Raw genomic sequence first — 13145 nt, 5'->3', positions numbered from 1 at the left:
TGCATTTTTAGTGAATATTTATTTATTAACTGAAAGCTAACTACAGCATAAAATAACTAAACAGTTTATCCAATAAAATACAATATAATTTGATCACATTTTCAGTATTTCATTTGCCTATTAACAGCCCAAAATATGTCATTTATTTTCTTAAACAATGTCACTATTTGGCACAAGAATTTATTTACATAATTGTTTCATTTGCCATTTATTCCAACAACTTGAGAACAATTATTTGCAACTAAGCTAACAGAATTTGTACACATACTTTCAAGCTAAAATACTGCTAAAAAATTCCAACACACATGCAATTCAATATGTTTACATAGTAACATATGTATTTTTTTTTTATAAAACTTGTATCCCTAAGCACTTTATAGGATGTGAATACAGGAGTCAGTCTACCCTCTAAGGAAACAAGGTCTTGGGAGGGGAGATGCTATTGAGCAAGAGTCCTGTGTTCAATTGTATTGAAATGGGCTTGCTAGTCCAGACGTTCAGGAATGCTATTGTGCTATCATAATCGTAGATAGCTCAATTCACATATAACTGCAGCAGACTTTAAGTATAAGCCCTTAGCAACCAAGAAATGAACAGTACAAGCAATGCTGACAAAACACACTCTTATTATGTATGTGAACTTGTTTTTAAGCAAAATTGATATTGAAAATCCAAATATACAAAACAGATAGAATGGTTATTTGCATTATAAAATAGTTTTCTGCCTCATAAAGAGATTCCCAAATTTTATCTAAATGGCAGCTCCCTTAATGCACTTAAAATAGAATTTGATTCTTTTAAAACTTCAATTTACACAGTACTTTTTCCACGACCATTGTGAGGAGCAAAGTAGGTTTATACATAGTACTTAGATCTCTCTCACACACTAAAGTCTCTTATTGTATAGGTAAAGGCATGTGAGCCAAAATATTACCATTTAAGCCACTAAAATAGATAGTAAATGTTGCCTCTAAAACATGAATATCCCAAAACTTGAAGTATATTAGTAGGTTTTATATTTACAACTCTAGTATTCAACTTTACAAAGTAGATGTAGATAGCACAATTATATAGCTATCATCAGGCCATAATTGGACTTAATTCTGCTGTGATTTAAGTTCATTTTAGTGGGATTTTCCCATTTTAACTATGTAATTCCAAAGATATGTTAATAGCACTTACATGGTAACCTGTCTATTTATGATTTATCTGTTCAATATTTTACTCCAGAGAATTTAAAAACTCAACCTTCTGCACTGCATTCTTGTCCCCACTGCCTACCTGGGGGTGATTTTCATTTAGGTAAATCTCTCTTCTATTTTGTACTATGCTCCTTACCAAATTTGGGAGGTCTGTGAGGGGAGGGGGGATTTAGTATCAGTGGGAGTAGGGGTGAAGGCATGGGGTGAGGCAATTAGAGATCCTGTCTTAAATGTCTGTGGCCCCTCCGCACACAGCAGCTCCAGGCACCAGGGAAGAGAGCACTCAAGATATATTAAATGAGTGAATGAATGAATGAGGAAACAAATTGAGTAAGAGAACCATCTGGAAGGCTTTGTTCACTCTAGCATTCAATGTAGTATGTTTCTGGAATGTGTAGTATAGTATCATAAGGAATTTTCAAAGTTTGAGAAATGACAGAAACTATCTTTAATTCACTACATATACTTTAAAAATCTTTAAAATATTAAGCCCTTTATGACACAGAATTATTTAGAAAAATTCAGTCAACTTAGAAGTCAGAGGACAAAGAGGACATTGAAGGGTCTTTTTCTCACAAACCAAATGCCTGAGGAAAGAAGGCACGAAGGTTGACCTAAGTTCATACCAAATATTCTTGGCAATGGTGTGAAGTTTGAGGGGTAGTATTTTTGGAAATTTTGTACAAATTTACCCACTGGAATATGTAGAAACCATGAAAATAACTAATTAAACAGTAGAATCTAGAGTAATTGCTGTTTGACATTTTGTAGGGCCAGACATCTAGTTCTGTTCCAGGTGGGGTCCTAGGAATGCCAATATCTTGCCTGGAACAGTTCTTGCTAGGCTCACACTCATTACAACCTGCTTGTGAAATAGTAAAAGAATGAATAACATATCAAGCTGGAGGAGTTAAAAATAAAATCCTTAAAGTAAAATAGGTTTGATAGTGCTTGCGCCTATAAATAAAATCAGAATACCACCAGTGGGAATGTCAATAAAGTAATTAATCGTGAAGTACTTATGCTTGCATTTGACAGTAACAATTAAAACACAAGGTGCGCTATTATGCTTTTAAATAAAACCATTTGAATCATAACTGAAAGACTTGATTTTATAACTCAATGTAAATAAAATGCAAATCTAGAAACATGAAAATATTGAAATGAATAGTAATTATTGAGCTAAAGAATTTGTGGGTTTGAGTTCTTCCAGGAGGCCTCTTCAAAAAAAAATCATGAAAATGAATGAGAAGTAAGATATATTTCATTAAGATTAATAAACTAATTTTGTTATTAACACACATGTTTTACTTTTCAGGAGAATGAGAACAAACACTGAAGTAGAATCATGTCATTAACAGATCAAATCAGAGTTAAAGTCTAAAAAACTATCTTAATATGATATATGCTGATTTGCCTTCACAATGACTTCCCCAAATATCTGCCTCTGTATAATGTATTGATCATTAAACCAAAGGAAAGCCACTTTAAGAAAATGTTTAAAACTCCTGTATTTATGTATAAATGTCATCCAAAGATGAAGCACTTTCCAGGAGCTCTCTCCATGTCCGACTCTTTCACTACTCTGGCTTCTTTTATATAAAATGTAAAATTTCTATATATTAACATATGTGTAGATCACTCTGATCCACCATTTTCAGTTGTGAGCTAATGGATATAAATGGCAATTATGACTTTTAAGCAAACAGTGAATATATTAGTTAGTAGATATCCAGAGATTTCAGATTGTTAAAAATCTTTTTTTTCTTGAGTGTCCTTTACTTTTATATATGGGCACAATTACCTTCTGTTGTTTAAAAAGTCCATTTTGCACCATTAATTATTAATCAAAATGATTTGGAGTTAAGTAATTTCTAATTGAAAGCCTGTAGCATGAATTGTTAATACTGGTAATGTACTATTAGTCAATTTAATGCTTTAAAAGTAACTTATCAGCATCCACTTCAATCTCCACATGATAATAAAGGATTATTATGTGCAGTAACCTATTTATGAAAAGGAAACAGTGTGCTTCTTTCAGACGCCATCACTTGCTTTAATAAGGGATTGAAAAGCTGGACTACTTTATATGCTGATCACCATCCCAGTTGCATAAGGATTTACAATAGACAAAACAAAACTATTTTTGTTGTAAAGAAAGACTGTTTGTTTAAATCATACAATAATGTTTGCATCTAAAAATTATTTACAGTCTAATAAGGCTTCATAAATGTTATATAGAGTTGGTTAGTTAAAATAATTGACTGCTAAGAACAAAACAAAAGGCTTGCTGAAGCTAACAAGAAAAATTTTCAAGTAAAGCGTGCCCAAAGAAGGCAGAAGAAAAAAAGAAGCTTACTGCTGTGGTTTAGGTAACTGTTAATGGATTTGGAGATGCAAATAAGTGCATGATTTGATAGCACCTCATTAACACTTCAATTAAAATCAAGAGGAAAATCTCTTTGTGAAAATTGAGAATTCTATGTCTAATTTTTGATTCTCAAAGAAATAAAATTTGAGATATGTAATTTTTATCTCTGCTGTCTTAAATTTGCAGAGAACTTATGTGGGAAGTTTTCATCTTACCTTTGAAGTCTTCAAGGTATTTAATGGCTCTTGTGTCTTGATTAAATGAGGTGTGTGGCGGCCTCTACTGGTATGTGTTTATAGAAAATGTTGCAATAGGCAGAAAAAATATTAGTTTCAATTAAAAAGTTAGAAATACAGAGTTTCATTTAAATATATAAAAATATCTAATGCAGAAAAAATATACTACTAGTTGTGCAATGTACTCTTAATTAGGAAAATAATCTAAAACATTGACCATGTTAGTGTAAAATAATGATTCACAGAAGGGCATTAATTGTTCAATTCACTCTGATATTGGGTTAAATATATTTTATTAATGAATTACTAATCCAGACAGAGGTGGCTTATTACCTCTAGTCCACTGTTAAATCCCCTTACTTGACTTAAATAAAATCACTTATACCAAACCCAGAAGAAAGGAAATATTTTACATTTACATCTATAAAGTCCTAAGCTAGAATTGTTTGATGACAGGCTGGTTTCTATAACTCAAGCAAACTGCACGTTGACTTAATATAGCTGACATATAGATCTATTTTACATTGATTTCGATTTTAAAAATACAGCACATTAAAATACTTTCAATTTTCAAAGCTAAAAGCAACATTTAAGTTATGTCTTTAAGTGCAAAGGCACTTTCACACAAAGTAGCGATGCCCAGGCCTATACTCGGTAACTGAAGATGGCAATACCATAGACCATTATTTACAAAAAAAAAAAAAAAAAAAGTTGTTCCAAAAGATCTTTGGAGATCTTCTACTTTCATTTGAAAACTTTGCCGACTTTTCCTTCATTCACTGTCATTTCTTTCCACTCCCACACTGGGAAAGAAAAAAAAAAAGAAAGAAAAAAGGAAAGAAAACAGAAATGAAACCTAAACAAAAATACATGAAAAAAAATGCATTGTAGAAACATTCATGTTCTCTGACGGTTTCTAAGAAGAGAGGGGGAGAACGGGATTGGGAGAGCAAAAGAGAAAATAATTTAAAGGAAAGCTTGCGAGAGCATTATCATTATTTCATCCCATCTCCCAAAGGCTTTCAGTCTCCCATTAGCACTGGGAAAGGGAGGGCCCAACAAAAGCAAAGGCAGTGCTTCCAACAGTCTGGAGCTGCATCCTTTGATGCTATAGGGTTGTAAATGGTTTCCCTTCACAGCTGACTGATTGCAGTTTGTTTTTCCAGAACTTCGAGGTAGTCTGGTTCCGATTGTGGTTTAGCTTGCAGTAAAGGGTGGTCTGGCTTTGCCTGCCCCACAAAGCATTTTCTGGGAGTCCCATATAAAACGGTTTTATTGATTCTGTCTTGGTTTTGGCGTCGAGATTCATATGAAGGGGCAAACTGCCTTTTAGGTAAGGTACAAAAGTTATAGTGGACTAAGCCTGCACTGGGAAGTTCTTTAACTCGCTCAGCGATATTCTGATACAGCAGCTCAGGCTCTCTTGGTGTGGCCTGTTTTTCTAGCAACTCAGTGGCACTTATTGTGTAAGCAAGTGTGGCAGGTTCTTCTTTTTTTTCCTCCAGGTTGCCATAGCTGAAGTCCTGCAGATTTCGGTAATAGGCCACTGGGTCTCCTTCCTTCTGCATGTAGATGGGGTTTTGGCACATCTGACCCACAGGTGGAGGAATGTAGTTATAGACATGGCCATCAGCTTTATCATTAGTCTCAGTGTTGTAAGACCCATATTGTAACTGGAAGGAACTTACATCTAAGTTGGTGGCACTCCTGGGAACATTTGGCACTCCCTTTCGACGCTTCAGAACAAAGACGAACAACCCCGCCCCAAAACAGACAGAGAGGATAAAAACCACAAGCAATCCTAAAATTAAGACGGAGAGTGGAACTTCAGTGTGTAGTTCGGGGTAAGAACTAGGAGACACACTAAGTGATCTAGGTGTGTCTGTGTTGTGATTCATTGACAAAATAGTCCCATCTGACAGGTTAGGATTATCTGGACAAATAGCCTCCCTTCCCAGGAATTTCAGTATCTCCCCTGCATGCTTAGCGGGAGACTCACAAGTCACCTCATTGATGATGACAGGAGAATTGGCATGTTCGGTCCAGTCCTTTAGCCCCATGATGTCACAGGTGCAGTCCCATGGGTTCTCTTGCAGATCTATCTGGATAAATGCAGGAAGCTGGTCCAGGACCCCTTTCACAGGCAGGTGAGAAAAATGATTGTTTCTCAGATTCAGCCTGGTGAGGGCTGTGCCCCCAAATATATTATCAGGTAAGGACCTCAGCAGGTTGTTATTCAGAAACAGGAGCTGGAGGTTAATCAAAGCATCGAAGGTCAGAGGCTTAATTTCCTTAATGACATTATACTCTAAATAGAGATATTGCAAGCTCTGCAGTCCATCAAACATAGAAGGATACAGCACTTCAAGGTAATTGCCATTCAGATAAAGTCTTCGTAAACTGGTCAGGTTTGTAAAGGCACCTTCCTGAATGACTGCAATCCTGTTGTTTCCTAAATGCAACAAATCCAGTGAGCTGTATTCTAAGAGGTCATTCCTATAGACTGTTTGGAGATAGTTCCCGGTTAGGTAGAGTTTCTTTGGACTGGTAGGTTTGGGCTGTAGGTCAGAGATGTTAGTGAACTTCCGTTCTTGGCAATTAACATTTAGACCATTGTCTGAGCTCTGAGAAGTACAGACACAGCTGTTGGGACAGGTGAGGGCCACGGGGGACTTGGTCTGGTACACCATGATGGGGCCAAAGCTCTGCCGGTCTTTTGACACAGTCACTCGGGGAGTCGGACGATTTCTCATTTTGGGTGGCCGGCTGGCTTTTGGAGCCCTGGTTGGGTTGAGAGCAGGATTCGTTGTAGGGGTCAGCCTTTGGACATGTGTGTCTGAATGGCTGCTCCTCTGACTAGAATCACCACTTGCACTTTTTCTGGGACAGAGGTCTTGTCTGGTCAGCTGGGTCACATCTTTCCCATGCAACCTGAAAGGAGTTTCACAGACAATCTCCCCCACAAAAACAGTAATGGTGTCCAGCCATGCCTTGAGAGGAAGTAAGTCACAGGTGCAATTCCACGGGTTTTCTTCCAGCTGAATTTCCATGATTCCTCCAATATGTTCAAGAACACCAGCAAAAGGCATTACTTTCAACCTGTTCCCCCTCAGGTCTAAGTGAGTCAGCAGGACAAACCGAAACACATTACTGGGCAAAGACAGCAAAAGGTTGTCATTCAGGATGAGTACTTTGAGCTTATTCAGTTTGCTGAATGCCCCTGCCTCGATGGTGCTGATGTAATTGTAGTCAGCTTGGAGGTACTCCAGACTCTCCAGGCCTAGAAAAGTATCCTCTCGCAATGCCTCCAGTTTGTTGTTATTGAGGTGCAGTCTCCTGAGAGTTTTTAGACCACTAAATGCCCCAGGTCGGATCTCCTGCAGCCCATTGTTTCCCAGATGAACAGTCACTGCGTTGGAATAATTGACAAACTCATTTGGATACAGTCTGGTCAAGAGGTTCCCGTTAAGAAACAGCTGATAGATGCGATACTGGGGGGGTTGAAGCAAACTGACAGTTGTAAATCCTTTGTTTTCACAGTTAATATTCAGTACGTTTTCCTTCTCTTCACACAAGCAACGGATCTTGCAAATGTCTTTGGCAGTTTTGCGACTCTCGGTCTGTAAGATCCCGGCCACTGTTAACACACTGAGGAACCAAACGCCGCTCAGCATCTTTAAGCACCTTCGATGTCAGCTCAGGTACTTACAGGCAAACCTTGAGTGAGGGACAGGGGAAAGCGGGATGCAGGGAATAAAGAAACAAGGAAGCCCGATTAAAATGGCAAAGCTAGGAGGCAGGCGGGTGGGAGGGAGGGAGAGTGAGGGGGTAGGCAGCAAGGAAGAATGAAATCATTGCGTATTTCAAAGCAGTTTCTTCTCTTTCTCTCTACCCACTACCCCCAGCCCACCCACACAACGGATCCTGGAACACTCATGCACCTGATTTCCCTGCGGGTCACAGCCAGCCACGGAGTCATTAGTAATCGAGTTGTCCTACAAAATCCGGCCCATCTCCTCCTCCCCTGGGGTATTTTGAAGAAATCTCAAGCGGATTGCCCGTCTTGGGCTTGCAGTAGAAATTGTTTTACTTTTTTTTTTTAAACTGCATAAAAGAAGGGGTGGAAAAATTAAGAGTCAGGGAGCTGGCGGAGGGGACAGAATGAAAGTGTAGAGAAAGCTCTGGCTGGGGGTTACTCACACATCAGGAGAAGACGGGGCTCCTCTCCTCTTCAGTCCACCAGTAGTTTAGCATCTTCGGGAAGAGAAGGAGAGCAAAGTAAAAGAAGATGCTGCTTGCAGAGGGGGAAGCTTTGCTTTTTTGTTGCTTGATTTAATTTGATTGGGCGGGGGGTGGGGTGCGCAGAAATTAGAAATCCGGCTGGCGGCCAGAGAGGAAGAGGAGGATTGAAACAAAAAGAAGCTGCGCTGTGGGGAAGCAGGGATGCGATTGCATAGGGAGATCTTTCGGACTGGGTCACTGCGGGCGGCTGCCACAGCGGCGCCTGGGCGCGCGCTTTCAATCCAGTGGCAGCAGCAGCAGCAGTGCGTCTAGCAGTTTGAATTTGAGAGGTTTTGCAGGCTCCTCGGGACAGGACTAGGGGTGACGTCACGGAGGAGAGGAGTGTGGGCAGTGTATCCAGGGCGCTTGGTGGGGGAGGGTGGGGCAGACGCTTCCCTTCCCTGTGAGTGAAAGCTTTGCACAGCTCAATTCCCAGCTGCGTCAGTTGCTTCAGAATTACTCTATCTCCAACCCGGCTGGCTGTAAGAGAAGCTCCTTCTGAACAGGAGTTTGTTTCTCAAGCAGGCGGCCCAGCCCCCTTTGGTTCTGGCCTCACGGAAACTCCCCAAATCCAGACCAGTTCTAGTGATCTCCTTCACTTGACCTCCCTCACCTACACATGGCATAAGGACAGTGACTTGGCCATTAAGATTCATCTCATGGCAGACTCCCAAGGAGGGGTCCAGACCCTCCCAGGAACTTTGTGTGTGTGTGTGTGTGTGTGTGTGTGTGTCGCCTCTTGCTACAGGACTGATGCCAGCTAGGCAGACTGCTAGCTGAGAAGATGCTCTAGGTGCAGAGTGGGGTGTTCCTGCGCTAGTGTGTGTCTGTGTGGGAGTGAGAAGACTTCTCCCAGGGGATCAATACTTTATATACAGAGAAAGCTGTTTCAGTGCTTAGGGAATTACTTCCTTGGTGATGACCAGCCGAACAGCTATTTGCCTGGACTCTGGAAAGCCAGCTCAATGTTAACTGGTAGACTGAGCCAAACAAAAATAAAATGCTCCCCCCCCCCCGAGATTTATACTTAGCCAGATAATGAATCTTAAACGTGTGCTTTTTTGCCTGGAGGAAAGTGAAGTGGAGTGGGTGTCAGAAAAGCATTGCCAGGCTGAGGCTCTGCTAGGAGTGGGAGCCAAGGCAAGAGTTGTTGAGCCCTCTAGGTTGCAAGGGCTGGGATCCTCTTCCCCCACCCCCCCCAAAAAAAACCAGGGAAGAATGCAGGGCAGGAGAATGACTCTTCCTGAAGAAAAGGGTACTAGGAATCTTGAGCTGAGACACAGAATACCAGGGTTCTTGATCTAACTCTGCAGCCATGCCTGTCACTACTTTTAGGAGCTTACTGTTTCCATTTGCTAATGCAGGTGGAGTGTTGCTCCTCTGGGCCCTGATGTTGCATTTGGTTTCACATAACCTTTCTAGAGCATCACTAATGGGCTAGGTGTTGGATTTTTGCCTGCATTATCTCTTTTCTCCTTAATATATTATTACTCCTTGGGTCCAGGAGTCTCAAGAGGGGAGCCCATTTGCATGTGTCTACTTTTGCTTGGAGGAGCTACAAGGCACCTCAGATAGAAAGAGAGGAGTCAGGAAAACCCAGGGAAAGAAACAGTGAAGAAAGGGACTGATTAAATGTGCCTGCTGCACAAACAATTCACCTTCCTCTCCTCTTTAGATCTGCTATAGAATTTATGCAGGGTTTCATTGCCTAGCCAAAATGGAAGGTAGGCAATGCCCCAGGCAAAATAAGCCATTCAGGAATGGGAAACCACCCACTTTATCCTGTTTCTCTCCCTGTTAAGCAGAAGTCTTTGACTTGTGTAGCTTATACAAATTCCTTCCTCTCTAAGAAAGATTGAGGCAGTCTATAAAGTTCAGCACTAAGGCTACCTGTGGCATTGTGATCTCCTGCCCCATTCTGTCTGGATTTCTTCCCTCATGCTCCTTTCAAGAAAAGCCTTTGACCACACTTCTTGATTCCCTCTCCTGCTGCCATTTCAGCCTGGAGCCTTAATTGTCCTTCTCTGGGCCATAGAGTGACCATGAGACAAGCACAGAAGCCCTGGGAGTTCGGAGGGCAGTGGTGGATAGCCTCCCATTCTACTGCAGGTGCGTCATTATGTGCAGGCAGAATGATATGTCCTGAGCAAAAGTACACTTTGTTCATAAGGAAAGGGCACTTTCTATGTATTTCTAAATATTAAAAGTACATTGTTCCTAGGGAGTTATGATTTATTCACTCAGACTTTAGTTTAACAAACATTTGCTAATTAGGTTATCTTACTGAAGTAAAATCCACTGTGACAGCTGTACAAAACCCAACAGACCGGAATTATTTTACAGATCAGGACATTCCTCAGCCAGGTGACTTGCTGACTTGGTTAACTTCAAGAAGCTAAAATTAGAAACAACCCAGAAATGCTTAATATGAATTAGAGGATTGTATACCTAAACTCAGTGGGGCATTTCACACAACTGTAACGTTTTTACTGCTAAAATAAATATAATCACTATTAGTTCTCAAATACAGTAAAATCTTCAAGGCATAGATAATTCTGTGCACACTCTCTGGAGACCAGAATTGGTTTGCTAGAAATGAAAGAGAAAGATAGAAGAGGGGGAGAGGGAGAAAAGAGGAGAGAAAAGGAGGAAAGAAGAGAAGAGAGGAAAGGAGAGGAGACAGGAAGGGAGGGGAGGGGAAGAAAAGGAAGAAGAGGAGAGGAGAGATAGGGAATAGCCCCACCAAGGCCCCTGAGTTCCAGTTTTTCATTCCATGATTTCCTTTCAGCAAAAGTCAATTTGCTTGGCCACTCTATTTTCTGCCTGCATTTGAGCATCCACGGACCCTTTTCAGAAACATTAGTGTTATTGGAAGCAAATTAGCCTCAAATTCGACAAACACTTTTAAGTAAGTTCCATTTGGTCCATTGTATCTCTAAGAACCGCTAAGAAGAGTGGGCTTTTAAGGAGCTGGAAAGGTTCAGGGTGAACTGGGAACTCAAGAGTAGCAGGGGCAGATGCTTAAATAAGCAAAATGCTTGTTCTTCTTAAGGAGAGGGAAGTTGACATACATTTCTATTGCCTAGGCCTCCTTTGACAACAACCTGCCAGTTTGCCCAAGCTTTTTCCACAAGTCATGAAGGGGGCCAGGCTGCAACTCAGAGCCCAACTTCATTCCTGCAGTTCTTAGGCCATAGTCAGGTCAGAAGTCTAGCAGGTCCGCAGCAGCCTTCTTCAGCCTGCTGGGTGCTCCAGGCTAATCTCTCTTCTAGGGAGACACTGGCTCTAAGGGAGTTCCGTCTTTGAAAGGAACAGGACTAAACGCCAACTCTAGAGTAGCCCCACCATTCCTACACCTTAGAGGCTAACATCTTGATGCTAGAGGATGACCTCTCAATCCCAAAAGCCACTCTGCCCTTGCCACTGGGCTTGGACACTGTGAGTGAATGGTTTATTTCACTAGCAGAAGATCTTGCTTGGATCATTCCTGGCAGCAGCGGTGGTCTCCTAGCTTTGGGATTCCTGGATCCCTGTCACAGCCGCGGAAGGTCAGGGGCGAAAAGAAGAGGGCCCCGAGGGTACCAAGGGGAGAGGGCGATTCACAAGGGCTGACTGATCACGGTGGTGGTATAGCCTAGCCTCTTCCTGCTCATACCCACTTTGAGGCCAAAGAAATCCGGCTCGTGGGTCGCGTTGCCACGGCATTCCCGAGTATTCCGAACTTACCCAGAGAGAGCGCTCCGCCTCGATCTTCCCCTGAAGGCTCCCGCAGCATCCGCGTCTCTGAGAGGCTCAGAAGCCAGCACCTCCTAGGTACCAGCCGGGCGGGCGGGCCGTGCAATGAGTGGCACAGCAGAGAGGAGCGCAGGCGGTATTCCCCCACCCACCCACCCCAGGGTAGGAAGATCCTTACTGGAACAGCTCGCCACCCAGCAGCGCTTCTGGCAAGGAGGGAGGGAAAGAGAGGAGAGAAGAGGGAGGGAGGGAAGGACGGTTGCCCCTCTCTAGCACTTATCAATCACCCTGCAGATCAAATGTCCCTGCTTTGCACTCGGGAGGGAGATTTACCAGCCCACAAAGGAGCCGCTGCTCCAGTTCTCTGTCTGACAAGCTTTGCAGAGCACTGCTTTCGCCTGTCAGCCCCTCTTAACTGGAACTCTGCCCAGCTCTTGCAGCTTCTACCATGTGCTGCCCCTCAGACTAGGTCAAGTGAAATAAGGATGACACTTGCTTGATATCATATCTGAGGGAACCCTAAGACCCCTAGGTGGAAGTTATGGACAAGTGAAAAAGCAGTCAGCAATCTGAGCTGGACACCTTCCTGAAACGCCGCTGCCTCCCTTAACTAGTACACAGTCACTGGAGTTCGCCTGCATATATTTAAGGATCTCCTCCCAGGGTGGGAAAGAAGGTATTTCCATATTGTGTATAGTGCTCAGGAAGACGCATGCAAGCACACATTTGAACAAAAGCAAGACTTAGCACTGTTCCAGACCCCGCCTTAATAGTGATTATTTTAATACTTCAAAGAGGTTTCCGGAGGCCTCTTTCTTGCCCTCTCCTTTGCTTCCCCCTCCCCCGCCAATTTCTTTTTCCTCTTTATTAGTAGTCTAGACTGATTCTATTAAAGGAAGACACGCATTTAAACAGTGTAGTTCAAGAAGGTGGTTAGGATTTTGCAATTTCCCCTGAAGAACTACCTCCTTTGAAGCTGCTTCCTAATTGCCCGAAAACATTCTGGATAAAGTTGCAATTGGTTCAGTTAAACAAAGAATGGGGAGTTAATTTTCTGGTGCCAAGAGAGTGGCAACCTCATCCTAGAGGATATGGGCCCTCATTGAGATCTCCATAGCCTCCTGACCTTTTCATCACCCTCCCAGAGCCTGTGAAATCCCTCTTGCACAGAAAACCTGAGGGTTGGTAGGAAAAAGCAGGAAAAGAGAGAGAGAGAGAGAGAGAGAGAGAGAGAGAGAGAGAGAGAGAGAGAGAGAGAAGAGAAGAGAGAGAGAGAGAGAGAGAGAAAAATGATGCCAGGAAAAAGGTGCAAAATTACAG

The 13145-nt window shown here is 42.1% G+C and overlaps 1 protein-coding gene across 3 annotated transcripts; it reads right to left on the bottom strand.

The window, feature by feature from the left end:
• Nucleotides 1–12003, bottom strand: Slitrk2 (SLIT and NTRK like family member 2). Of its 3 annotated transcripts, XM_029534425.1 has the most exons (4): nucleotides 11817–11901; nucleotides 8010–8063; nucleotides 7751–7913; nucleotides 16–7526 (listed from the first exon to the last, which is right to left on the bottom strand). In XM_029534425.1, the coding sequence occupies exon 4, from the start codon at nucleotides 7481–7483 to the stop codon at nucleotides 4943–4945; it is 2541 nt and encodes an 846-aa protein (XP_029390285.1). In that variant the 5' UTR covers nucleotides 7484–7526; nucleotides 7751–7913; nucleotides 8010–8063; nucleotides 11817–11901; the 3' UTR covers nucleotides 16–4942. The 3 variants fall into 3 exon arrangements, with proteins under 3 accessions (XP_021043513.1, XP_029390283.1, XP_029390285.1); XM_021187854.1 differs by lacking the exon at nucleotides 7751–7913 and having other exon boundaries at nucleotides 1–7526; nucleotides 11817–12003; XM_029534423.1 differs by lacking the exons at nucleotides 7751–7913; nucleotides 11817–11901 and having other exon boundaries at nucleotides 1–7526; nucleotides 8010–8328.
• Between the last annotated feature and the right edge of the window lie 1142 nt (nucleotides 12004–13145).

This window comes from Mus pahari, chromosome X (genome assembly GCF_900095145.1).
Source record: "Mus pahari chromosome X, PAHARI_EIJ_v1.1, whole genome shotgun sequence".
In the NCBI taxonomy this organism is placed as follows: domain Eukaryota; kingdom Metazoa; phylum Chordata; class Mammalia; order Rodentia; family Muridae; genus Mus; species Mus pahari.
The sequence above is the reverse complement of the archived record's forward strand: the minus strand, read 5'-3'. Positions and strand labels throughout refer to the sequence as shown.

What these genes read in the sequence shown, in the direction of transcription:
- Slitrk2 (XM_021187854.1), bottom strand. Translation starts at nt 7,483, where the DNA reads ATGCTGAGCGGCGTTTGGTTCCTCAGTGTGTTAACAGTGGCCGGGATC.